This window comes from Nuphar pumila, chromosome 11, assembly GCF_984573655.1.
Source record: "Nuphar pumila chromosome 11, dmNupPumi1.hap1.1, whole genome shotgun sequence".
Classification (NCBI taxonomy): Eukaryota; Viridiplantae; Streptophyta; class Magnoliopsida; order Nymphaeales; family Nymphaeaceae; genus Nuphar; species Nuphar pumila.
In genome coordinates this window covers 117,476,158-117,502,953 of record NC_143259.1, presented here as the reverse complement: position 1 = coordinate 117,502,953, position 26,796 = coordinate 117,476,158, and the positions used below count along the sequence as shown (strand labels likewise).

The 26,796-nt window shown below is 40.8% G+C and overlaps 1 protein-coding gene across 1 annotated transcript in view; it reads right to left on the bottom strand.

The window, feature by feature from the left end:
* Nucleotides 1-26,192, bottom strand: part of ATXR2 (histone-lysine N-methyltransferase ATXR2) — a 36,603-nt gene extending 10,411 nt beyond the window's left edge. The window contains exons 1-12 of the mRNA XM_089980530.1: nt 26,093-26,192; nt 19,064-19,139; nt 18,303-18,388; nt 16,784-17,142; nt 15,172-15,284; nt 15,057-15,088; nt 14,673-14,824; nt 13,820-13,907; nt 13,502-13,550; nt 13,332-13,395; nt 13,122-13,191; nt 12,943-13,012 (exon numbers count right to left, since the gene is read on the bottom strand). Coding sequence (XP_089836656.1) covers nt 12,943-13,012; nt 13,122-13,191; nt 13,332-13,395; nt 13,502-13,550; nt 13,820-13,907; nt 14,673-14,824; nt 15,057-15,088; nt 15,172-15,284; nt 16,784-17,142; nt 18,303-18,388; nt 19,064-19,139; nt 26,093-26,179 — 1,246 coding nt within the window. The 5' untranslated portion in view covers nt 26,180-26,192. The remainder of the gene's footprint in view (nt 1-12,942; nt 13,013-13,121; nt 13,192-13,331; nt 13,396-13,501; nt 13,551-13,819; nt 13,908-14,672; nt 14,825-15,056; nt 15,089-15,171; nt 15,285-16,783; nt 17,143-18,302; nt 18,389-19,063; nt 19,140-26,092) is intronic.
* Between the last annotated feature and the right edge of the window lie 604 nt (nt 26,193-26,796).

The window sequence follows — 26,796 nt, the reverse complement described above, 5'->3', positions numbered from 1 at the left end:
GGGCCGGCCTCTGGAACCGGTTAATCTGGATCTGAGGCAGGTCCAGATTGAACTGGGTCTGAACTAAAAACCCAGATCCAGACCCGAATGGTTCGTTTTGGACCTTGGTTCAACCAGATCGGTTCAGACCCGATCCGGTCTGAACCGGTTCTACTTGAACCCACAATTAACCGAATCGGTTTGGCCGAACCGGTTCGACTCGATCCGGTTCGGCTTGAACCGATTCGGCTTGAACCGGTTCGGCTTGAATCGGTTCGACCCGAACCGATTCGCCCAAATCACGTGACCCGGTTCGGTCTGGGTGCCACCCGGACCGACCCGGTTCGGTCTGGGTCGCACCCAAGACGAACCAGACTTTTTTTTTTAAGTACTCGGTCTGGGCGCGACCCAGACCGGAGGGCTCGGTCTGGGTCGCACCCAGACCAACCCGGTTCGGTCCGGGTACCCGGACCGAATCGGTCCCTCGATAAAAAGGGGCGGAAGGGGTTGTGCCCCTTCCGATCTCAGTTGCAGAGGGTCGGCCCCTGCCGACCCTCTCTCTACACTCCCTGCCTGGGCCGGCCTCTGGGGCCGGCCAACTGTGTCGGCCGGTCGCAAGGCCGGCCGGTGGAGTCGACTGCCACAAGGGGCGGCCGACCCCCCCCCATCTCTCTTTCTCTGTCAAATTTTTTTTTTTTTTAAAACCTTCAACTTGTCGGTAGCAATGGCTGTCGGCCCCCTGTGCTCCCAACCGGAAAGAAGAACGAAGAAGGAGATGGGGAGGTCGGACTTACCTCATTGTTGCCGTCGTCGTCGGTAAGTCTCTTTCTCTCTCTCTCTCTGATTTCTCTCGATGCAGGGTGCGGAAAAGAGGACCTGCGTGAGGGTTTTTATAACCCTCACGCAGGGTGAGGGGCTGAGGATAACCTCGCCCCCCCCTTTCCGCGGATTTTGGGGGGTGAGGTTTATCCTCACCCCCTCTCGTTACGCGGTTTCCCCTTTGGGGAAACCGTTTCTTTTTTTTTATGTTTATCCCCTCCGACGACTTTGCCGGAGGGGGTTTTACAATTCTACCCCCCTTAAAAGAAGATTCGTCCCGAATCTTACCTGGAAACAAATGTGCAAATTGCTCGCGAATATCAGATTCGCGCTCCCAAGTAGCCTTCTTATTGCTGTGATGGCTCCATCTAACCAATACGAGAGATAACTCCTTGTTTCTCAGCTTTTGCACTTTCGTGTCCAAGATTTCGATGGGCTTTTCTCTCATACTAAAATCATCTTGCAAATCTAATACAGTCTCAACTCTATCCAATATATGGGAGGGATCTGGCACGTATTTCCGCAACATGGAAACATGGAACACGTTATGAATTCGAGATAAGGAAAGTGGTTGAGCTAACCGGTATGCTGTCTAACCAACTTTCGCAAGTATCTCAAATGGTCCAATATATCTGGGGTTCAACTTTCATCTTCGACCAAAACGCATTACTCCCTTAAACAAAGATATCTTTAAAAACACGTGATCACCTTGCTCAAATTCCAACTCACGACGTTTTTTATCCGCATAACTCTTCTGTCGACTTTGTGCTGTGAGAAGACGCTCTCGAGTGAATCTCACTTGATCTGCCATTCGCTGAACCATCTTTGGCCCTAACAAACTCCTTTCTCCGACTTCATCCCAACACAAGGGAGTTCGACATCGTCGACCATACAATGCCTCAAATGGAGCCATGCATATACTTGCTTGAAAACTGTTGTTGTAGGCAAACTTCATTAATGGCAAAATATCATTTCACGAGTCGCTATACTCCAAACTACATGCCCGGAGTATGTCCTCAAGGGTCTGAATGGTTCGCTCTGACTAAGGGTGAAAAGTTGTACTCATTTTTAATTGTGTCCCAATAGCTTCTTGAAAATTTTGCCAAAATCGTGATGTGAACTTCGAGTCTCTATCTGAAACAATTGAATCTGGTACTCCATGAAGTCTCACAATTTCTCTAATAAACAATTGAGCCAATTGGTCACACGAGTGAGTTGTCTTACAAACTAAAAAGTGGGTTGACTTAGTTAGCCTGTCGACAATCACCCACACTGAATTCATCATATTCTTCGTCTTTGGAAGCCCCGAAACGAGGTCCATTGATATGTTCGCCCACTTCCACTCGGGAATGGGAAGTGGTTGCAAGAGACCACCTGGTCTTTGGTGCTCAATCTTCACCTGCTGACATACTAGACATTTGCTAACAAACTCAGCAATGTCTCTCTTCATACCACTCCACCAAAACGTATCTTTCAGATCTCGGTACATTTTGGTGCTACCGGAATGGATGGCATATCTAGAATGATGTGCCTCTTCCAATACTTGATTTCTAAGTTGATCATCCTTGGGAATGCACACTCTCTGACGATATCTAAGAAGTCCTTGATCATCAATTTTGAATTCTGTTTCTTCATTTTCTGAAATCTTCTTTCTTACTTGCATCAATTCTGGGTCTAAGAGTTGCTTTTCCTTAATTTGATCCCACAATTCTGACTTCAATGTGGTTTGCACGAATAATAAACAACCTGGTAAGCATTGAGCTTCTGCCTTCTGATGAGTCACCGAGGAAAATAACTCTCAATCTGCAAGTCTAGCTAGTGCTCCTGCTTTTCTGTTAAGAGCATCAGCGACTACATTCGCCTTACCCGGATGATATTTTAGCTCGAAATCATAATCTTTCAGGAATTCCAACCATCTCCTTTGCCTCAAGTTCAAATCTTTCTGAGAAAACAGATACTTAAGGCTTTGATGGTCGGTAAAGACCTCAAATTGCTCGCCATAGAGATAGTGTCTCCATATCTTAAGGGCAAAAACCACCGCTGCTAGCTACAGATCATGCGTCGGATAGTTGACTTCATGAGTTTTGAGTTGACGAGATGCATAAGCTATTACTTTTCCGTGTTGCATCAGAACACAACCCAATTCTTTGTGAGAGGCATCGCTATAAATACTGAAACCTCCAGATCCAGAAGGTAAGACCAACACTAGAGCAGTGGTCAAACACTTCTTTATCTCCTGAAAACTTTGCTCACATTTCTCATTCCACTCGAACTTTACATCTTTCTTTGTGAGCTTCGTCATAGGAGCCGCCAACAACGAAAATCCTTCAATGAATCTCCGATAGTACCCAGCTAATCCCAAAAAGCTGCGAATCTCTGTAGGATTCTTGGGTCTTGACCAATTGGTGACTGCTTCAATCTTTGCAGGATCTACCATAATCCCGTCTTTAGAAACAATATGTCCAAGAAAAGACACTTGTTCTAACCAAAAAGCACACTTAGAGAATTTGGCATAGAGCTGATGTTCTCTAAGTGTCTGCAGAACTATCCTCAGATGCTCTTCATGTTGCTCCTTCGAGTTAGAGTATATGAGGATGTCATCGACAAATACCACGATAAACTTATCCAGATAGGGTCTAAAGACTCTATTCATCATGTCCATAAAGACAGCTGGTGCGTTAGTCAGACCAAAACGCATGATCATAAATTCATAATGGCCATATCTTGATCGAAAAGTTGTCTTGGCCACATCTTCCTTCTTAATTCTCAGCTGGTGATAACTTGATCTCAAATCTAACTTCGAGAAGCATGCCGCTCATTACAGTTGATCGAACAAATCATCAATTCTCGGCAAAGAGTATTTATTCTTTATGGTTACTACATTCAATTGACGATAGTCTATACACATACGCAGTGATCCGTCATTCTTCTTCACGAACAAAATTGGAGCACCCCAAGGAGATACTGAAGGTCGAATAAATCCTTTCTCCAATAACTCCTGTATTTGCTCCTTGAGTTCTGCAGGTCCCATCCGATAGGGAGCCTTTGAAATGGGTGTTGTTCCCCGGAACTAGATCGATTTGAAATTCAGTCTCCCGATCAGGAGGGAGACCTGATAGATCTTCTGGAAAAACATCATCATATTCACGGACTATGTCTACATCTGATATGGTGAAATCTTCTTTCTCTTCGGTTTTCATGTATGCCAGAAATCCCATGCATCCTTATTCAATATATATATTGGCCTTTAGGCACGATATGATAGCCGGCTTATGTAACTTTCTAACACCCCGGTATGTGAAAGTTGGAGTATAGGGTATTTGAAAGCTGACACACTTTCTTCTACAATCGATAGTAGCATGGTGGTCCGACAACCAATCCATGCCCAGAACAACATCAAGGTCTTTGAAGTCGAGTTACAACAAGTTCACAGCAACTCGCGATCTTCGATTTTTACAATGCAATTAGGATACACAGTATCCACAATGGTGGTTGCTCCTATAGGTGTCTCTATTAAGTAAGAAACACTCAATCGAGAAAGTGCCACTGACAACCGCTTTCCAAAAGTTGAAGAAGAGAAACTATGTGTGGCTCCTGAGTCGAATAACACACTAGCAAGAACACCAGAAATAAGAAGTGTACCTTCAACCACATCAGGGTTGGCAAGAGCTTCTTGAAGAGCAGTCGCATAGGCGCGACCTGGTACCGCAGGCTTTGGCTTTGGCGGAGCGTTGTTTCTTCGATCAGGCTGTGGGCAATCATTGGCATAATGACCCATCTGCTGGCAGTTAAAGCATTTGACGTTCCTCAAGTCGCATTTACCCTAGTGCCTCTGGAGACCACAAGTCTTACAAGCATTGTCCGACTGGACCGGCTTCTGGAACCTTTGTCGCTTGGCTTGCTGATTGCCAGCATTCTTGACTTGCTTACCCTGGTTCTGACCAGGGTTTTGTCCTCCGAAATGCCTCTTGTTTCCCCTCTGGAATCTTTCCTTAGAATAAGACTTCCTTCGAGAAGATTCTGCCATATTACCACCACTGTGTTGAGTCCTCTCTTCTGTCTTGACTTTTTCCTTCGCTTGCGGTTTCTCAGTTGTCCGCATCTCCCAAAACTCGTACCTGGAGGCATAGTCCACAAGTCGGCTGTATTTCTTTATTTGTTGTGGCCCGACCAACCTCAAAATATCGGGCCTCAAACCCATCTCGAACCTTCTGCACTTCTATTTCTCGTTTGCCACCAAGGACTTGGCAAAACGGGAGAGAGAGTTAAAACGTGCGGTATATTGGGTGACTGTCATGTCACCCTGCTTCAACTTTCTGAATTCTTCTTCTTTTTCCACCCTTTGACACTTTGAAAAGAACTGCCTATAAAATCTTCTCACGAAAGTGGACCAAGGCAAGTAAGTGTCTGGTTCCAAGGTGTCCCTGATGGATCTCCACCAGTGCTCCGCATCGCTGGTCAGATTGGATACAACTATCCAAACTCTCTGATCATCTGGACATTGGATGGCATCCAATGCCTTCTCAACTTGCATCAGCCAATTCTCTGCCGCGACATCATCAGGAGTGCCATCGAAGAGTGGAAGCTGCATATTCTTGAACCTCTCCGCCCATGAGGTGATACCATAAATCACCGTCTGTGGCTGACTTTGTTGGGCAAGGGTCATTTGTAGCAGTTCATATAAAATATGGTTGGTAGTATACTCAGGCGGTATCCTCGTACTCTGACTCATTGGGGATCCAGGTGGGATCTCTATACTTTCTTCTCTACCTTCACGCGGAGTATATCGCTCCGGTGTGTGTGTTGCCGCGTGGCTCCCCTGAACTCGTGCCCCTTCCGTAGTAGGGGATGAAGAGGGTGCCCTTCGCGATGGTCCACCAAGGATTTTCCTTTCTTGCCTAGCTGCTACCGTGTCCTTGGAAAGATAAGAAGTTCCTCTGCGAGTGGCCATTTGTACTGCAGTAAAATTTTCACTTAACATTACATGTTTTCATTGGATTCTCACAAGACTTATCACATCTCACGCAATATCAATAAAATTATTCACTTTATTTCATTCAAAAAGAATCTCATACATGTACGAGAATTATTATTAGCAAATAAAAGAAAGAACAATGCAATTAAAAAAATGCTACTCTACTAAGCAAACTAGTTAATCCTAATCATTCTTCGAGCCATCCGAAACAGGGTCTGTTCCTTGTACTCTCTTGAGTCTGAGTCTCGAAAGGAGCGTTCAAGTCGTACTGAGGCGAAGCAGGAGTGTACGATGGTGAGGAAGATGTGTGGGTAGGTATGGCAGGAGTGTATGTAGGTGAGGCTGGATCATCACTCGGGTCATCATCCTCGCCTCCCTCTTCTGTATTTCCCGAAATTTCTCGCCCCTGTCCGAGCCCTGGGTCACCTTGGTTGGCTTCCGCTGCCTGCCGAGCTGCTTCGGCTGCCTGTAATGCAGTTCTCCGAGCTTCTTCAGTCAGAAGTTCGTGAAATGGAGGTGGAACCCTCTTGTTTCCCCCACTCATGGCCGCCATATAACTAGCTCGGGACATATGTCGTCCCCCGTGCTCTGGCCATACGAGACCCTCCCCGAGGCACAAAGTTTGTGTTCGGAGCTGCTCTTCTCCCGATGCCTCATCGAGCCGCCATCTGATTTCCCCTCATCCTCCCACGTGCCGACCTTGCTCTCTGACAGTTGCATTGTCGATTCCTCCTTCCGTAAGGTGAAGGATGTGGCCCCTGGGTAGTATAGGGGTAGTTCTAATGATAAACGTCTCGGTCGCCGAGAATGATGTAGATCGGAGAAGGCTGTGTCGTTAACTCTCTAACCACTTGAGTCATGCTCGTGATGACTCCAGTAACCATCGCCATTGCGGCAAACAATTCCTCTCTTCCTACCACGGGAGGCTCAACTGGGTTTTGAGCCCGTGGGACTTCGTGGTTCCCTTGTTCGTTAGTCATTTCTAATTACGCAATAATTTAATCACTAACATGTATTAATCATGCAGAGACTTACATCTTGTCATTGAGTCTTATTATGAATGATGAATATCTTTTCTGTGTAAACCTGACTTTGATACCACTTTGCAACACACCGATCTGGGACCTCAGGAGTCCGAGTTCGGTTGGTATTACTTCCCAGAGGGAAGAGTGCAAAGCTTACACAGAGAAAAACGTGGCTAAAAAAAAAACTTTTTATTTTATTTCCATAATCACTTTCTCTTACAATATTCATCATTCATAATAGAAAAAGAACAATTACAATTTATTCTCAATGACAAGGAAAGTAAAAATATCAATGCTCTGTTGTAGACTGAAATAGCTGCTCACAAGCGACTGATCTAATGCCTGGAACCTACAGTTGTAATTTAAACAAGAATGGGGTGAGTCTACAACCCAGTAAGAAATAATCATAAGTAAATAAACAACAATTTACAACTGTAGTGGGCTCTAAGCCCCTAGTCTTATTTTAATTCTCGATACACCACACATGTTTGCATATTTTAATTTCCCTCATTATCATTCTCAAATACTCTCTTTCACACAACTATCACTAGGTTCGCTATACCGGTAATAGTCATGTATGGGCGTAGCAACCCTGTAGAACACCTCAATTCTACATATTGGCCAGATAATGAACCATACACTCTCAGTGGTCCCCAGACCACTAGGCACTGCAGTGAACCACCACGGGGACCCCACTGGTAGCTAGCCAGGAGGTCAAGCTCTCAATTTTGGCATGGTTCATGCTACATCCTAAACATGATGGTTATCAATCATCTATGATCCTCCAGAGTCCCAAACCAGTGTGAGTGAAATCCTAAGTCATAACTAAGTTCACATATTGAACAAATTCTCAATTACAAAGTTCACTCGTTCCCTCACGAGTGGTGTCATGAATAATCACAACAATCTCATTCTTAATCTCATGATGACGTTAGAACTCACACCGCTCTCACTTAGCATGCAATGATGTAATGTCTCTACATCATTAAATCATCGGCGCCCCACTCTCCATGGTGGTTGCACTCTAGCCGCGAACCAGGTAGCCCTTGCCACAGGTCGCCACTTCCGGGATTTAAGGGGTACTACATGCTGAACTCTAAATATTCATTCATACTACATGAATGAACTAAATGGGACTTTAATTTAAACTTAAATCTCATCACAATGCATGATATTAATGATCAATTAGACATGCAATTACAATCGCTTTCTATCATGCATGACATATTACAACTAACATGCATTTCACAATAAACATGTATTTCAAATGAACTCATAATGTCAAGCATGAAATTTATGCATGTCATGGTCTCACTCAAAGCTATCATGCTAATCACATAACCTTTATGGCACTACGATAACAAACAACGTGAAACAAGTTTATTCACATCTAAAGTTACTTATAATATCCCTTACCTCAAGTGCGAACAACGTATTCTCTCCGAAATCGAGTCTCACGAAGCTCTAACAATAGGATCTGGTCATTAAAGCAATATACTTAAATCAGTTCACAAACCTCTTACCAAATTACCAAAATACCCTTCCCGAACCTTATTCAAGAAACCACGATTTCTGCATTACTAGTTAGACTGCATTTCATAGACTAATGGATTCCCCTCTTCAATACAAATCCAACGCACCAAACCTCACTCGATTCCAAGTTCGGAGTGCGAAGATATGTCCATTTTACTGAAATGGATCTCATGTATCCAAATGGATCTCTTGGTACATTTCGGATTTCGGGCCAATTCGAGACTATTTTCTGATCCAATTCTAATCTGGATCCAAACTCTGTCTGTTTGGATTCAGATCCATTGCATAACTGGATCCCAAAACTGCTTGACTGGATCCAGAAAGTCTGATTGGGTCTGAACCGGATCCATTCTATTCTGACTGGATCCAGACTAGTCTGACTGGATCCAGGACAGATTGACTGGATCTAAACCTGCTTGACTGGATCCTGGACAGTCTGATTGGATCCAGATCTGCCTGACTGGATCCAGGACAGTCTGATTGGATCCAGATCTGCCTGACTGGATCCAGGACAGTTTGATTGGATCCAGATCTGCCTGACTGGATCCAGGGTAATCTAATTGGGTCCAGACCTGTCTGACTGGGTCCAGATCCGAGACTGATCCAGTCAGATCTGGACCCGGTTAATCTGGATCTGAGGCAGGTCCAGATTGAACTGGGTCTGAACTGAAAACCCAGATCCATACCCGAATGGTTCGTTTTGGACCTTGGTTCAACCGGATCGGTTCATACCCGATCCGGTCTGAACCGGTTCTACTTGAACCCACAATTAACCGAATCGGTTTGGCTTGAACCGATTCGACCCGAACCGGTTCGCCCAAATCACGTGACCCGGTTCGGTCTGGGTGCGACCCGGACCGACCCGGTTCGGTCTGGGTCGCACCCAGGCCGAACCAGACTTTTTTTTTTCAAAGTACTCGGTCTGGGCGCGACCCAGACCGGTGGGCTCGGTCTGGGTCGCACCCAGACCAACCCGGTTCGGTCCGGGTGCCCGGATCGAATCGGTCCCTCGATAAAAAGGGGTGGAAGGGGTTGTGCCCCTTCCGATCTCAGTTGCAGAGGGTCGGCCCCTGCCGACCCTCTCTCTGCACTCCCTGCCTGGGCCGGCCTCCGGGGCCGGCCAACTGTGTCGGCCGGTCGCAGGGCCGGCCGTCGGAGTCGGCCGCCACAGGGGCCGGCCGACCCCCCCCCCCCCCTTTCTCTCTTTCTCTGTCAATTTTTTTTTTTTTTAAAACCTGCAACTTGCCGGCAGCAATGGCTGCCGGCCCCCTGTGCTCCCAACCGGAAAGAAGAACGAAGAAGGAGATGGGGAGGTCGGACTTACCTCACTGCCGCCGTCGTCGGTAAGTCTCTTTCTCTCTCTCTCTCTCATTTCTCTCGATGCAGGGTGCGGAAAGGAGGACCTGCGTGAGGGTTTTTATAACCCTCACGTAGGGTGAGGGGCTGAGGATAACCTCGCCCCCCCTTTCCGCGGTTTTTGGGGGGTGAGGTTTATCCTCACCCCCTCTCGTTACGCGGTTTCCCCCCGTTTCTTTTTTTTAAAAAATTTTAATGTTTATCCCCTCCGGCGACTTTGCCGGAGGGGGGTTTTACAAACACTTTAGGATTTTGTTTTTGTTTATGTAAACATGCATTGTTATGAATATTATGACTTGTTAGCTTAGTTTTGTTGTTTATTATTTCACAATTTACACTTTTCTTATGAGATATGAATGTCATTCATAGCATATTATCTTGATTATTGAATATTAGATGTCTTATGTAGCTAATAATTGCTTGATATGTGATATTATGGTTTTATTTATCATTTTTTTTGCATGGTTGTACGTATCATACAATACGGTATGATACGTATCGTTACTTTTGTGTTTTGCAATACGATACACCCATGATTTGTACTGTCTCATACAATGCAGTATGTATCATACAATGCAGTATGTATCATACGATACAGTGTCAATGCACTTAAAAAAAAGCTGAAAGTTGTCTTTTTCATTTTGGGTGTAAAAGGCCTCTTGAGGGCCGAGTTTTCCATATGTCTAGAGTCTGTTAGAAGGAAACCCATGCACCCTAGGTTCTGTGAGATTGATTTGGGGGACGATTTGCGCACAAGAGAGAGGGATTTTGTGAATTTATCATAAGTGCATTTTCAATTTTCCACCATTTTTTCACTCAAGAAAGTAGGTTAAACCGTTAAGGTACAAAATCCCTATTTTTTGCTTCTTATTGAGTTTTTTAATTGATTTTGTTTTGTTTTAGATCCTTCGATGTCGTCTTCACATTCATGTTATATTAGAGATGATCATGTATGGCAATACTGCAGAAGCATTGATGATGTACCACAACTAGAGTTACCATTGAATTTGAGATGTTTGTTTTATGGTGCTATTATTAGAGGTGTGCTGCATAGATTTAAGCAACATATTGCAGGTCAAGATTAAAATGTACGTCCATGTGATTTTTCATCTATTCCTACCACTTTTCGTGTTGATGTTATCGTTGAACTAGAAGAAATTCGAAGAAGAATTTTGCAAAAATGCAAAGTTGAAGGACTTTCAACCATTGTTCCAGATTCTGAAGAAGATGACTCACTTGTTAAAAAAATGGCCTAACATAAAGAGATCATTGAGCAACAGTTGGATGCAGAACTAAGGAAATATTATCCTGATGTTTGACAAATAGGCTCTAGAAGATAGTTTTAGTTTTAGGATCTTTATAGTTTAGAACTTTATAACTTTAGAGATGAAGATTGGCATGTAAGACGTTGGTTAAATGTAATGTTTTAAGTTATCATGAACTCTTATTGGTTAAATGTAAGGCTTTAATTGTGTTTAAAATTTAAATTAAGTAGTCTTTTATTTACATTATCAGTTATCAGTTGCATGGTTGGTTATTAATTTAAATTATGTAGTTGCCTTCATATGTGAATTTATAGTTGTATTTTGTGCAATTCATCATTGTTTTATGTGATATAATTTTTTTATAATTTATGCTAAATTTTTCTAGATTTTTTAAAAAAAAGTTATTAAAAATTCACGATACGTTTACGAAACAATATGATACGGTGTTACTTTGGGCCCGAGCGATACGGGTAATGATACGATACTTACAACCTTGGTTTCTTGTGTTATGAATTTTTTTAGAAGTTTCCTGTCTTTTTTTTTAGAATTTTTGGAGGTTTTTTAATTAAAAATACTGTTTTTTACAATACGATACATATCTTATTTTCGGCCCAGCTGATATGGGTTACCATACGCTTTTTACAACCTTGACAGAGACAATTATGCAGCACAGCACAGTCACCAGCCACATCGACAATTTCTGCCTACTGATATATCAAGTGGGAGACACTCTATCGATATCTAAAGGTATCCATTAATCACAATGAATACCCAAAAATAGTACTCAACTCAACCATCATAGAAACTACCAAGCAGGAACAAATTAGGAGTACCAATAACCCCTAAATCAGCCGATACAATCCAAATATCCAAAACCGGCCCAAAAACTAGTCTCATAGAAATCATTTCGAAAATCACCAAAAAATCCAATTTGAGGCCAATGATCAAATTTCTTGATTCTAAAGACCATTAAAATCAAGAACTATCTATAGAATACCTCCACACCCTAAAACCTTGGAAGTGGAACTGTAGATGCTGACATCAGCACCCTCCTTCACGCTAGTTCCTGTGAGAGCTTGCATGAAGTCTGAACAGCAGCATAATCTCCCTTTAATCTTCTTCTTCTAGTTCCAATATGGCTCTGATACCATATTGAATCTAGATGGATGCAAGAAAAGAAGAACTAGAAGCATAAAAGGAGAGAACTCAAGAAGACTCCATCCATTCTTATAGCTCATCTAATCAATTCCACTCAATATCAGAAGCTATCCTTGCTGCTAGGACAAGGGAGTAAAAAAATATTTTAAGTTCATCATTTGAAGGATAAACACATACATGAACCCTCACACACATGGCTCCTCTTACAATTATGAAAATTTTCTTGATCTTATCTTCCCAAACATAATTTCTGCATGCTTGTCAATCTCAACTCCATAAACTTCTAAAGAAGTTGAAAGTCAGAATATGACCGGTCAACAGCAACCCAGAGGGTTCCCCTAGTTCCATCAAAGAGAAACCTTATCAGTTCTTTGAAGTCTTCTTGAAGTTACCCAACGTAACATTGGCAGTGGATAGTAACTATACTTTCAGCACAGTTTTCCAACATACAAATCATTCCACTTGAACTCATAGTTTAGACATATGAGACCAGGAAAGTTCCTGACATGGCAGTGCACAGACAGAATTTATAACCATGATAGGACAGGGTCCGATATCCATACAACCAGGCCACAGGATCATAGACATTTATTTGATGATGATACTAGAATAAATAATCAATGCCACATTCCAAAAAATATTGATAGTGAATTGGAACCACTGATCTAAAGAAAGGAGGAGAGAAATAAATGACTGGAACAAAAGATCCTAGGGATGACAGTTCTAGGATTTTTCCTTAAAGAAAATATTGGCCTATCTGTTAATTATTGCTTAGTTAAGCTTATGGGAAAAAACAACATTAAAGAAAAACAGAGAAGCTAGAAGACTCTACCTTGACAACAAACTGCATAATCATCGCCAAGGGCATCTAGAAGAGGTCTTGTGGATTTCTCAGCTTCTTCCTGAAAGAGAGAGACATATTACCTTGATATTCAGCTGCAGCAGTAAGCATGTCTCTTCAGTAAATAAAAGAACACATTCAGCCTATGAAATTATTCTACTGAATCTAACCTTCACGAGAGATGGAAGATCACTGATATAGATAAAATAATCCTCCACAGGAGATGCAACAACCAAGTCTCTGAGGAAGTGCAATCAAAGTTATGATCGTCTTATTACCATAAATCACCTGTTAAAAATTGTTTCCTAAGAGAAGAAAAACCATACTAACTTATTAAAGGGAATAAAACCAATTTTCTGCAAAAATAACAATGCACTTACAGATTATTTAATTCAAACATGCCAATGATATGCCCATAGACTTCGAGGGAAAATAATAAGCAATCTGTTAAGGAGCCAAATACTGGAAGCTATGTATGACTAGAAAAAATATCATCTGCTTGTCGGCAAAGAACAAGCCTGAAGAATAAAACATAACCCCAAGTGGATACAAGGTGCACAATCCTCATTAAATATTGCTTCTTTCAGAAGCTGCAATGACTGAAATAAAAAGACCAAAAGTTTAGGAAAGGATTTTTCAAAGACACTGCCAAATTACAGTAAACTACATCCAAATGTGAAAATATATTTGAACAGTAAAATCTGCAACATTTGAGAACTACACAAAGGCATAATGTAAGCATTTCGCTTTCAAAAGCCAATGATAGTCCAAAATGAAAATCAATTGCAAAAATGAAATTTATGGTTTACTTGTATAGCCTAAAGAATAGTGGCTGGAGATGCAGAATATGCACAAATATTTTAATTACCGTAAACGCTAGCTCTTTCATCTGCATTCTGAAAGAGGATTCTTGAGAACATTCAATATCATCTGGCAGAGCCACACAATCCCACCATCTATAAACAATGGAAAACAAGAATGACACATGTCAGCTTGAATATGGTAAACAAAAATGTCTAATAATGATTTCTGAATGAATGAACATGAATCCAAGATAGGTAATTGTTTAATGTAGAAACACTAAACCATTTTTTATCGTAATATTAATCATTACCAAAAAATACAAACCACTATAAATGTAAGCAAGAACAGCAAGTGAGGTTTGGTTGTCAAGAAATGAGAACTGCCCTTGGTTCTGTTTCTACAAAACACACACACACATATTATAGTGTATATGCACCCATAGCTTAATGAGAGTATGTGTTTCTATCATGTTCACTATATGTGGAGTCTTTCTATTTTTGTCCTTTTAGGCAAAACAAGTCACAGTGCTAAGATAACCTTTGTAAAAGAATTTTCAAATTCTCCAAATTACAACACCAACATTTAGTCAAACCATGAAGATTTTACAGTTTGAAATTATGGATTAAGTCCAAGTAAGCAACTATTGGAGAAGGAAGAAACCTTGGCAAAAAATTATCGAGAAAAAAGGAATATACAGGAAACAATGTGCAGATGAATGCTAATAATAATAAAGTGAAAAATTTGGAGTGGCAATGTTTATATAAATTGAAAGGTTAAAAAATGTATATAGCATCTAGAATAAACAAATACAGAATTTCAAAATAACCTTTTAACACAAAGAAGCTCCATGTTTGATACAAGATAGTATAATAAGTTATATATTCTATGGACACTTTACAACTGAAGGTATAACCCACCTTTTTTTATACCCCATCGAGAAAGGCTTCCAAGCCTCCAAAAGAAAAGGGAAGGTGGAGACATTTATTTTACTTGTCTTCATTTTTTTCTTTTGGCCTTCAACATTAGCAGCTTTCAATTTTTGGTATTTTAAAATAGTAGATGAAATTACCTGCAATATCAAACATTGCAAATTTCCCTTAAGAATCACTGTGGAGGACAGACAAGTACTTAATCAAAGTGCTCATAATAAGCATTGGATATCCAAAGGAAAGAGGTGCATATTTGCACAAAGCAACTAATAAAATGATTATATATACACCGCAAATCTGCAAAAATCTATAGGGAAACCATCACAAAGCATATTGAGAAAGCTCACCAAAAGGAAACAGAGATGAGCATACCTTAGCAGCAAGGAGGAAAATGTCATTTGTTTCTACATAAGAAAAAAGCATATCAAAATGAAAAAAGCCATTCACAACAGCAGGGTTGCCAAAATAAAAGACTAATGACAATTACCAATAGCATGTTCATTGAATCTGACAAGTGCTTCACGGCATATGCCACCTGATCCCTCCCCAAGGCATAATAAAGAATGAGATGATTCCCAGTCAGCCCATGCACATGACTTGCTATAACAGAGCTAACAAATTAATATTAGCCAGAATCCAATAATTAAGAGCACAAAAAGCTATCAGAATTAGTACTTTCTCATAAGTGCAACATATGATTTATCACAAACATAAACAACTGAAAAATAATGAAATGAAAAACCCAGGGATCTGGATTTTCGTCAAATAGGAAAGTTGAACTAAGCATTGAAAAACAATTGGCCTTGCAAATTAGAGCGATATAGGACACGTGACACTTAGTTTCAAATGCATGAGAAAAAATGCGTCACCATACAAATAACAGTCAGTTTAAAAAGTAAGGTTAGATGGAATGATTATTAATAGAGCACTAAGATTTAAAAGGCTCAGAAATAATAGAAGGAACCTCTAGAAAAGAAGCTTTGCCATACAAATAGCAATTAGTTGAAAAGTAAAGTTAGATGGAATGAATATTAGCAGCAGTCTAGGAATTAAAGGGTTTCGAAAAATAGAGGAGTCTTTATTTACCTGATGATGCATACATGATAATGACAAAGATATACAAAACATGATAGAACATAACTGAATATCTTGGTGATGGGAACCTAGGTCAGCTTTTATGACACAACAAAATCACCCTAAAAATGTCAAAGATATGTTAGCCTGTAATGTTATTCATATTCATATATACATATCACCAGATGACACATTTTAAGTAAAAAGGGGTGGACAAGAATTTTCACTTCTTTTAAACAACTTACACAATAGCCAATTCTCTACATCCTTGCTAGCATTGTTCATACTGAGGCCAAACAGCCTTCCATGCTAACACCCTATCTTTAACTTCAGATTATAAAATTTGCAAGATCACAACCAAAAGAACAGCCTATTAGAAAAATGAACGGCTGACTAATAATCATGGAACAGAAAACTCATGAATTTCATGAATGTACACAGACTTCATTGAGGAGGGAAGAAGCAGAATCATGAAAGAACAAAAAGGAGAACTGCAAAGCTGAACTGCCAGGAGAAATGTCATCAACAATAATTCTCAGGCCACTGACAAGGAAAAACCGAAGTACTCAATGGGATAAAATGCAGCCCATACTTTCAGTTTGATTATTCCATAGAATTGCAAATTAATCAGCTGCAATACAGTTATTGCAACTGACTCAAATATATGAATGGGACAAAGATAAACAAATTACTTCCAGGTAACCTAAAAAGGTCCACAGAAGGATCTTTACTTTTCCTTTATGTTTTTTAAACAGTCTAAGCTGTTGAATAGCACCCTGCAGTATTAGGATTCTGAAAGAACTTACCCATCAACCACTACATTCAATCCCAACATGTCAATGGTTCAAATATCCCCTGTTGCAAATCAATTTTCCTATATGATAAAATAAAATATGTTGTCCACATGTCTGCACAGAGAAGGAAACTACATTCTCTACATATAGAATATAAAAATTTTGAGAAAAGAAGAAAGAAGATGACAAAAACACAAAACATGAAAAAAAAAAAGAGAAAACTTCACTTACCTACAGTAGTTTTCCTCTCCACAACCTCCAATGCAAGAAACAACTGGAGGCAAAGGAAATTCTTTTGAGTATGGCAAAGTCAATCCACCATTCACCAATGATTCTATCATTGCTTCAGGGATTGCACTGCTGTTTTTAATCCCACTCAAGGAACAAGTACTTGTTTTGTTGTCACCATCCCAGACACTACTTTCAGGCACTTCAGATGGTTCTACTTGACACTGTTTTGATGTATGGACAAGTTTCCCAGGATCTTCATTATTTCCTTTATTCAAACCTTGCAGATAAAGTCTCCTTCCAATTTGGAGCTCTATTGAGCTAATATAGCAAAAACAGTGGCTGCAGACCAATGCTTCAACCTAGAAAGAGAAAATGAGCCAAAAAAAGAAAATGGCAAGCAGGTACTTTTTTTCCACTCCATGACCAAAACTTTTGAGGATTATGTGACTTATTCACTTATAAACAGTAGAATAGACAAACAAGGAACAAACAATTGTTCAAACTCAAACAATCATGTAATCAGTCTGAACCATACATGAAATAAGAACAATATTTTTATGTAAACTAATCCATGGAAGCAAGTTATTTATCATCTGCTAAAGAATATCAGCTAACAAAGTCATGCTTTCAGGTCATCACTATATATCCTATCCAGATTTTAAAGACATACATAAACCATGTGGTGGAAAGATTGGGAAGGAGAATGGAGTTTAGCACAGTAAAGGAATCAAGTGAATCAGATCATATTAATTTGACGGGAATATACAGACAGATTCTGAATCCTGATTTATTTTTGCCACATTTATTAACATCATGAAGAAAGTATGAATACTTTCATCAGTCAGTGAACACCTTGATGGAGTAGTTAGGAGGATTAGCTGCACCTCTTGCCTAGTGGGAAGTCAGGAGGATGCCCAATCCAATTTGTTCTGCCTTTTTGTCTGGATTTTTTTTTTGTTTGTATATCTTTATTTTATATGCAGTTTGTTCTGCCTTTTTGTCCGGATTTTTTGTTTTTTTGTATATCTTTATTTTATATGCAGCTGAGGCATCCTAACAGACCAAGAGATGGGAACCATGTTCCTACATGCCCCAAACAATTTGACCAGGCATTGGCCATTTACTTTCATTTTTCCTAGAATGACAACATTAGAAAATTGAAGTCCTACCAAAACCTGCATGCCCCATGAGAAAACTAAGAATCATTCATGTAAGAACACTTAGCTTCTAAGAAGCTTAAGCAGAAAACTTTCTTTTTTCTGAGGAAAGGGTTAGTTCTAAAAAAGGGAACAAGCACCAACTAACCTATAAGATTAATACTCTACTGGTAAATTGAGTGAGGCAAAGTAAACTTGTCAAGACAGAATAAAGATGTCTTGCAATTGCAAAGTATGAAAATGGATGTCTTGAGCGTGTGCCAGTAAATGTGTTTTAATTCACACCAGTAGTTGCATAAAAACTCACACACACATCAAAAGATATCAGGAATTGATAAGTCCAATAAAGCGCTTCATACTACCTTATTAGAAACATGTTGAGCACCAACCAACATTTGATCCTTCATAACCAAATCTTCTACCTGGAATTCCATATCTGCATATACACCTGCAGTTCATTGTGTCTTCACATTCAGTAATAATGAGATATAATTTAACTTTTACTATTTCCACATGGTGTTAAATATAGCTTACTATTCCAAAGAGCACAAGAAGATAGCTTCCAAGATTTCTATCATCTAGCAGATACATATTTACAACCATCTTGCTTAATATTTAACTAAAGGTGGACGATAGGCTGGCCAGGCCCATAAACTGGATGCATTGGGCTGTGACCAGGTTAAACCCAGCCCACCAAAGGGCCATGTCAGGTTTGGATCCACATCCCAACCCATGGCTCATACGTGAGGCCTATAGGCCAGTAGGTTTGGCCAGGCGTGCTTGGGCTGTAACTGGTTTGATATATCTCAACCCATGGCTCATACGTGAGGGCTATAGGCCAGTAGGTTTGGCCAGTCATGCTTGGGCTGTAACTGGTTTGATATAAATTCAATGATGAGCAACAAGATGCTCAACCTGGAGCATATACTGGGAAGGCCAGCAGGGTGGTTGATGTGCTGTGCTCAGTCAAACATGGTCCAACAAAGGTCCAGGCCAGGACTAAGCCTGGTCCTATTTGTACAGTCTCAAAAGCCTGGGTTCACCTGAACCATTGCCCAACCCTAGCCTTTAAAGAGTCATGTAATGGAGGTCCCCAATGATACGATATTTAGAGGTAAAATACCTTTTCCAATTTCTCCACTCTGGTTAATCTTAAGACCATGACAACGTCTTGTGGCTAGAAACTGGAAAAAGTAGTCCTACACCACAAAAAAGACATCATGATATTAGTTACTAATATTTCCATGCATAACAAACATGTGAAAGGATAAACTAAGGTGGACTTGAAAAACTAGTCTATTTCCCATGCATAACATTCAGCTGAAAAAGGCTTCATGGATTTCATGCCACTTGAATAGGAAATAAATAAATCTCTACATTTTCCAAGTTTAGCATCTACTTATTAAAATCAAATGCCAGAAAATAGCGTATATACCGAATGAGATTCTAAATGCAAAGAAATTTTGGTTTGAAAGCAGCTTGCGCCTTGATTCAACCAGTATTGGTCTACCGACATGGCCAAACAGAAGAAGCTGAACCTATCAGCATAAGAAGGCTTAGGAAACCACAAGATCTTCACAAACATGCAATACATGATCCATGAGTGAAGTCCAAACCAATTAAAGTTCTTCCATGTTTGATCTTTTCACTTTCAAAGACTATTATTTCAATCCAATATCAGGATCAGAAAAAATCTTTTTATCTGCTTGAAAGTTTTTGGCCTTCAAGTTGCTCTTAAATCTTTGCTTCTACAGCAAGCTGAGATCAAAGTATTTTCTGAGGGCCAAAATTTTCTGGTCAGTCAATAAATGGAGGCATGAAATAAGTTGATTCAGAGGATGACATTGGGCTCTTCAACACAAGCCTTCACAAAGCGGTGTTTGTCTCTAAATCATGAACCAAATATACAAAATAACTAATGCAAAAAATGGGACACCTAAAGCCACTCTTTTGGCAAAGAAAAAAAGCCTTACTGAAAGAGTGTGGGTTCACACGGTAAAAGTGAAAAAATGAAAGAAAGTGAAGAGAACAAAGGATTTAACGTGGTTAGGTGAAAAAATCATCTACATCCATGACTTTCTGATCTCACACACACCTTTTCAATTCTCATGTGTGAGGTAACCACTATATGTCAACATTTTACATGATTTTAGGAGTTGGTTACATTTGTTGATATCCTTATCAGAAGGATGGTCATACGTTGGCAGCCATGAGGATACGGTAAGCTGTTTTGATCCAGCCTTTTCTTTATCCTTGTTGTTATCTTTGCTGCATTTGGTCTGTGGATAACCAGAGGACAATGGACCATATTCTTGATTTGAATCAGATCATGGACCCAGGCTGTCATGAGTCTCCATTATTCTACCCCCCCCCCCCGCAAACTCAACGGTCCAGGAACAACGTTGAGTTTGGAGCGCAGAAATTCAAATTGTTGAATAGGGAGAAGTTTTTTAAGAATATCCACAATCTGTTGTTGTGATGGGATATGGTGAACCACAAGTTGACATTTGTGAACTCTATCACAAACGAAGTGAACATCGATCTCCACATGTTTACTTTGTTGATGAAAGACGGGATGAGCGGCCATGTAGGCAACGCTAACATTGTCACACCAGATAATGGGAATGGAGCGGAAGGGGAACCTAAGTTCCTGCAGAAGATACTGGTCCCACATTAATTCAGCAGTACTGTTGGCGACAGCCCAATATTCAGCCTCTGAGATTGAGCGGGCCACTGTTGGTTGTTTTTTAGAGCTCTAAGATAGACTGTGTATCCTCCAGTTGATTTCTGATCATCAGGGCATCCTGCCCAATTCGCATATGAGAAAGCATAGAGAGAAGAATCCTGAGACGGTTGAATAAGTAAGCCATGATCAACAGTGTTCTTTACATATCGTAAAATGCATTTTACTGCTGCCCAATGATTCACCGTAGGTCAAGCCATAAATAGGCAAACTTTATTCATACTTCTGTATTGAGTTGGGAAGAGAAAAGATACTCCAGAACCTGCAGAAAGAGTAATGGAGGAGGATAGCAAAGTAGGGCAAGGTTTGGTGCCTGCCATGTTAGCCCGTGTGAGAAGATCCACTATATATTTCCTTTGAGATAACATCAACCCTTGTGGAGTAGTGATGGCTTCAATGCCGAGGAAAAAATGTAGATCTCCAAGATCCTTAACTGCAAATGATGTACTGAATTAAGAAATGAGAGAGGCAATGAAGTCAGGTGAGTTGCCAATCACCAATAAATCATTCATGTATACCAAAAGAAAACAATTAAGGATTTGGCCTTCAAAATAAACAATGACGTGTCTTTGTGAGAACTTTGACTCCCCAAGTTTAGAAGAGTGTTACTAAGTCTATCACGCTCTTGGAGCTTGTTTAAGCTCGTACAGAGCTTTCTTAAGATGACAAACATGATTTGGAAAGCGGTGATCTTGAAAACAGGGTGGTTGGTCCATATGAACAATTTCATGAAGGTCCCCATGTAAAAAGGCGTTCTGAACATCAAGTTGCTTGATAAGCCATTGACGGCTAACCGCAACAGTCAAAATTATGCAAATTGTGGTGGGTTTGACTACGGGACTGAAGGTCTCAAAGTAGTCAATACCTTCTTCCTGATCAAACCCTTTCACAACCATGCGAGCTTTGTATCACTCAAGAGACCCATCTGCTCGTCATTGGACTTTAAACACCCATTTACATTCAATAATACGTTGAGAGGAATTTGATGACTCAAGGGTCTAGGTGACATTTTAATCAAGGCATCAAATTGTTTAGCTATAGCAGCACGCCAACGGGGACTTTTGTTAGCTTGTCGAAATGTCTTGGGTTCAATGTCTTGAGTGTAATGAGCTAGTAGGGTAATTGGAAGAGGATGGGAAGTAGACAAAAAGATCTTGGGAATGCGAGTCCCATCTTGAGACCGGGTGACCATTGAGTGAGTTCGCAAAGGAGCGGCAACTGGATCAGGAGTAGATATTGAATCTGGGAGAATATGTGAGACATCGGTTTCAATGACTGGATTATGTTCAGAAATTGGGTCAAAGCCAACGTCATTAGAGACCGTCTGGGATAAGGTTGGTTGGATGGGTGTGCTTGGTTGAAATAAGGCAAATTCAGATAGGTGAGGTCCCGGAGGTTTTGTATATGAACTAAGAGGTAAGGGAGGTAAAACGGTTGTGGGCCCAGGGAGATGGACTGGCAATTTTGTAGGGATTGAAAGAGGAGAGTCCCGAACGAAAAAAATGGCTTTCATCAAATATAACAATACGAGAAATGAGGATTTTGACAAAAATAGGGTTAAGACATTGGTAACCATGGTGGGAATTACTATATCCTAAAAATACATGTTTTTCGGTTTTGTAGTCAAGTTTATGGGATTGATATGGTCTAAGACAAGGATAACAGGACTTCCAAATTTTTTTAGGAAATTATGATCAGGAGGTTGTTTGAACAGGATCTCAAAGGGACATCTATTTTGGGTTACTGGAGAGGGTAACCGGTTGATCAAGTAAATTGTCGTGCTAAAGAAAAAGTCCAGTACTTGGTGGGAACGGCTGCTTGGCTCATGAGACTAAGCCCATTGTCCACTATATGTCAATGCTTCCTCTCGGTAGCACCATTTTGTTCATGCGTGTGTGGACACGAGACCCTATGTGTGATTCCACATTTACGCAAAAATGGTTTTAATCCTTTATATTCTCCAACTCCAACAGTTTATAAAGCTTTTATTTTCCTTTCAAACAAATTTTCAACTTTCGCTTTGAAAATATGAAAAACATGAGCAACATCTTATTTATGAGCAATCATATAGATCCATGTGAATCTAGAAAATGCATCAACAAAATAAACATAAAACCGATATTGGTCCAAACTAACAACTAGAGCAGGGCCCCACACATCTAAATAAATAAGTTCTAAGGGTTCAAAAAATTTCTGAGATGAACTAGTAAATGGAAGAGCATGACTCTTTCTTATTGACAAGCATCACATATTTTATTCATATCACAATAATAAGGAAGCTCATTTCTATTCACCACTTTTTGCACCACACGCACAGCCGGGTGCCCCAGTCGCTGGTGCTGATGATCCAGAGTCACTCATTCTCCCACCAATGCCATCTTCGGCACCTCTTTATTCATATCAGCCTTAAGAAGCTTTATTTGGTAGAGACCGTTATTGCTCCGCCCTCGAATGATCTTTGTCCCTGAAGCTAGATCCTTTACACAACAATATTCAGGGCGAAACTCAAAAATAATATTATTGTCCCAAACAAACTTGCTCACTAAAAGTAAGTTCTGAGAAATGTACGAAACATTTAAAATATTTCTAAGAGTAAACCTTGAGCCATTAATAGAAAAATTAGAGGATCCAATATTATGAATTTTCAAACTTGTCCTGTCACCTATGTTAACTGTGTCTTTGCCTTTGTACGGAGCATGTAATGAGACAGAGTTCAAATCGTGAGCAATGTGATGGGAAGCTTCGGATTTAGGGTACCAGTTGCCTTCTTCCAACGAGTTTGTGGTGGCTTCATAAGCTTGAGGAGGCGTTTCGCGAGATTCATTGGCATTCTTTGGGAAGTTGCGAGTGATCTGAAAACAACGTTTGGCAGTATGCCCCGGTTTCTCGCAATACTAACATATTACCCAACCTGACTCATTTACATCTCCACGCCATGAACTCCTTCCTCTATATCAACCTCTTCCTCTATTGTTAATCGCTGCCTCTATTGGATTGATATGGCTTGGGTTGACTAAGATTACTCTCATATTGAACATAGTTGGACATTGAATTAGAAAATGACCCATCCTAACTAGAATCAGTTAATTGAGTTTCTTTAATCAAAAGAATGTTGCGAAGTTCTTCTATAGTGACGGGTTCACTACGAATGAAAACAAAGGTTTTAAATGCAGCATATTCTTGTGGGAGACCTCTTAATAAAGGAAGAACCATGTCTTCATCAGTCACAAAAAGTGATGCCATATCTAACTGGTGAGAGAGCAATCTTTCCTTCTGAAAGTATTCATCTATAGCTTTTGTGCCTTTCTTCAAGGTGTGCAGTTGATGCTTCAACTACAACACTTTAGATCAGGACTGCACAGCATAGGTATTCTTAAGTGCATTCCAAACCTCGTATGAGGACTTGAGTCCAACGATCTGGGCATGTACGGATTCTGAAAGAGACGAAATGATCCAACTGAGTAAGAGTTGATCATGTCTCAACCATGCCAAATATTCTGGATTAACCATTTGAGACTTCCCATCACTGGACAGTACATACTTGTCTGGGCATCTCTTAGATTCATCTATGAAACCATAGAGATCATATGACAGCAGTAAGGGAGTGAATTGAGACTCCCAAAGAAAGAAGTTATCTGCTGTTAATTTTGTATTTAGAAAATGTTGCAAACTAGCTGGAGCGGGCAACATTGGGAGAGGAATTGAACTTATCTGAGGTGAAGATGATGAAGCAGCCATAGATCTTGACACAAACACTACAGTGAATCAATGGATGGTGATTGGTGAATAGTATGGCAGACGACGACCTGGCCTCGCCACAGCTTTGATACCATGAAAGAGTGTGGGTCCACACGGTAAAAGTGAAGCAGAACAAAGAGTTTAACGTGGTTCGGTGAAAAAACCACCTACATCCATGACTTTCTGATCTCACACACCTCTTCAATTCCCATATGTGAGGTAATCACTATATGTCAACATTTTACATGATTTTAGGAGTTGGTTACATTTGTTGATATCCTTATCAGAAGGATGGTCACACGTTGGCAGCCGTGAGGATAAGGTAAGCTGTTTTGATCCAGCCTTATCTTTATCCTTGATGTTATCTTTGCTGCATTTGGTCTGTGGATAACCAGAGGACGATGGACCATATTCTTGATTTGAATCGGATCGTCAACCCAGGCTGTCATGAGTCTCCAATGCTCTAACACTTACACCATTTAAAATTGTTCCACAGAGAGCATAAAGGCTTACTCCAAGTGACCAGAGCTATCCATCAAGCCAAAAATTCGACATGGCAGCTAAAACAGACTTCCTCATATTTGAATTCCTTTAAAAATTCCCAAAATCAAAGTGGCTCCTCTTAGAACCTTGCAAACTCATGAGTCCACAGAAATTGATATATGACAATCTTTTGCTCCTCTCTAATTGGAAGGATAATCCTGTAAATAGTTATATATTGCTTATAGACCTGTAAATAGTTAGATACTCTGTTCACTTTTAGTTCACGTGCTCTAGTTAGCTAATGCAGAAGTTGAGCTTCGTTGGAATTCAACCGATCAGCTTAACTAATGACAAATGTAATATTGCAACCGTAGAATTCAACTTTCAAAAAAGATTTCCATAAGAATTTCTCACGAATTGATACAGCTAACAAGTTAAGAAAAAAAGCTCCAATAAAATGTTCTCAATGAATCGATGCAGCTGCCAAGTTCAAAACTGGAGTTGGATCAAATACCCAACGCCTCATTACTTCTCTGCACCAAACTAGATTGAAGTTACCGCTGTTTGTAGCCAGGGTGTACAACTCCACGATATATACATTTCTCCTCAATACACGCCATAAAACTCAACAAGGGGGTCACCTCCAAAAGATCAAGCTAAACTCGAAGTACATAAAACCCAATTCCTCACATTTCTTTGTTTCCCGGAAATTCTAATACTCTGCCCATAAAGGCGATTTCTGGTGCGATCGGATCGAAGAGAAGACCTACTCCGGAGAACTCGTTTACGCCGACGCAGCACTCCTACCGTTTCCTCATTGTGGAAAACGAGTTCCATGGCTTGCCGCCGAGTTGGGAGAACTACAATGGGTGCGTAGCGATGCCACCTAGTTTTCAGTCGATTCCAAACACAGAATTGGAGACGCTTTGAGTCGAAGTCTAAGCATTCGTGTTCAAGAACTCTTGGAAGTTCAATGCTGGTTTCTATTGGGTGCACCCACTTATCCAGAGAAATAGGATACGATGGGATGCTATGTTATGAATAACCTTGGAATGTCCAAGCTTATCCCGGTTTTCCAGATAAGTGGGTGCATCGAAACACCCATTGAATAAGCTATGGAGGAAGAAGAACGGAGCAAGGGGAGCGATGAAGACGAGCTGAAACAGAGAGGAAGAAGAAGAGCGAGACCTGAGTTTCTTGGGGAGATGGTGGCCGAAGCAGAGATGCAATCTCGTCGGCGTACTCGGCGTCTAGTGGGCACCGTATCTCCTCCATTGTAGCCGCGACTCGTCGCTTGCTCCTGCAGGCGGCTGCAGCCGGTGGGAGAGTTGCTTAAAAGGTTCACAATTGTGTCACAAGGACACGGGACACGAAATCAAGTTGGAGTATCCCTGTGAGGTTGGTCAAGGGTCTTGACTGGTTTTGGATTTAGACCCAGTGAGGTTGGTCCACTCGTGCTGGTTCTGAGGTTGGAGATGGATTAGGCACTTAGCGCCAAGAAGTCGGTCTGTGATCTGACCTAGTTGGCTAGGTCCTTGCTGCTGTTGACAATGAGGACCCGAGTCCTAACCATAGGGTCGCCAGATATTGGGGTATATGATGGAGCTAATTTGGGTCGGGTATCCTACGGACCAAATCCATCTAGTCCGGTTTATCAATACCTAGGTCAATGTCGCAATTCGCAAATCTCCTTATTGGGATACGCTTGGCAAGTACAATTTTGCACTAGCCCCAAGTGGGGTTGGCGTAGCAAGGATAGGCCGTGGCTATCAATCACTCATACAGGTAGGTGTGTTAATGGGTTCAGTTTGATTTGGATCCACCAGTACCAAACCCTGTAGGGTCAGGGTCAGGGCTTGGTGATAAATAAGAGGGTTCGATTAGAATCCAGG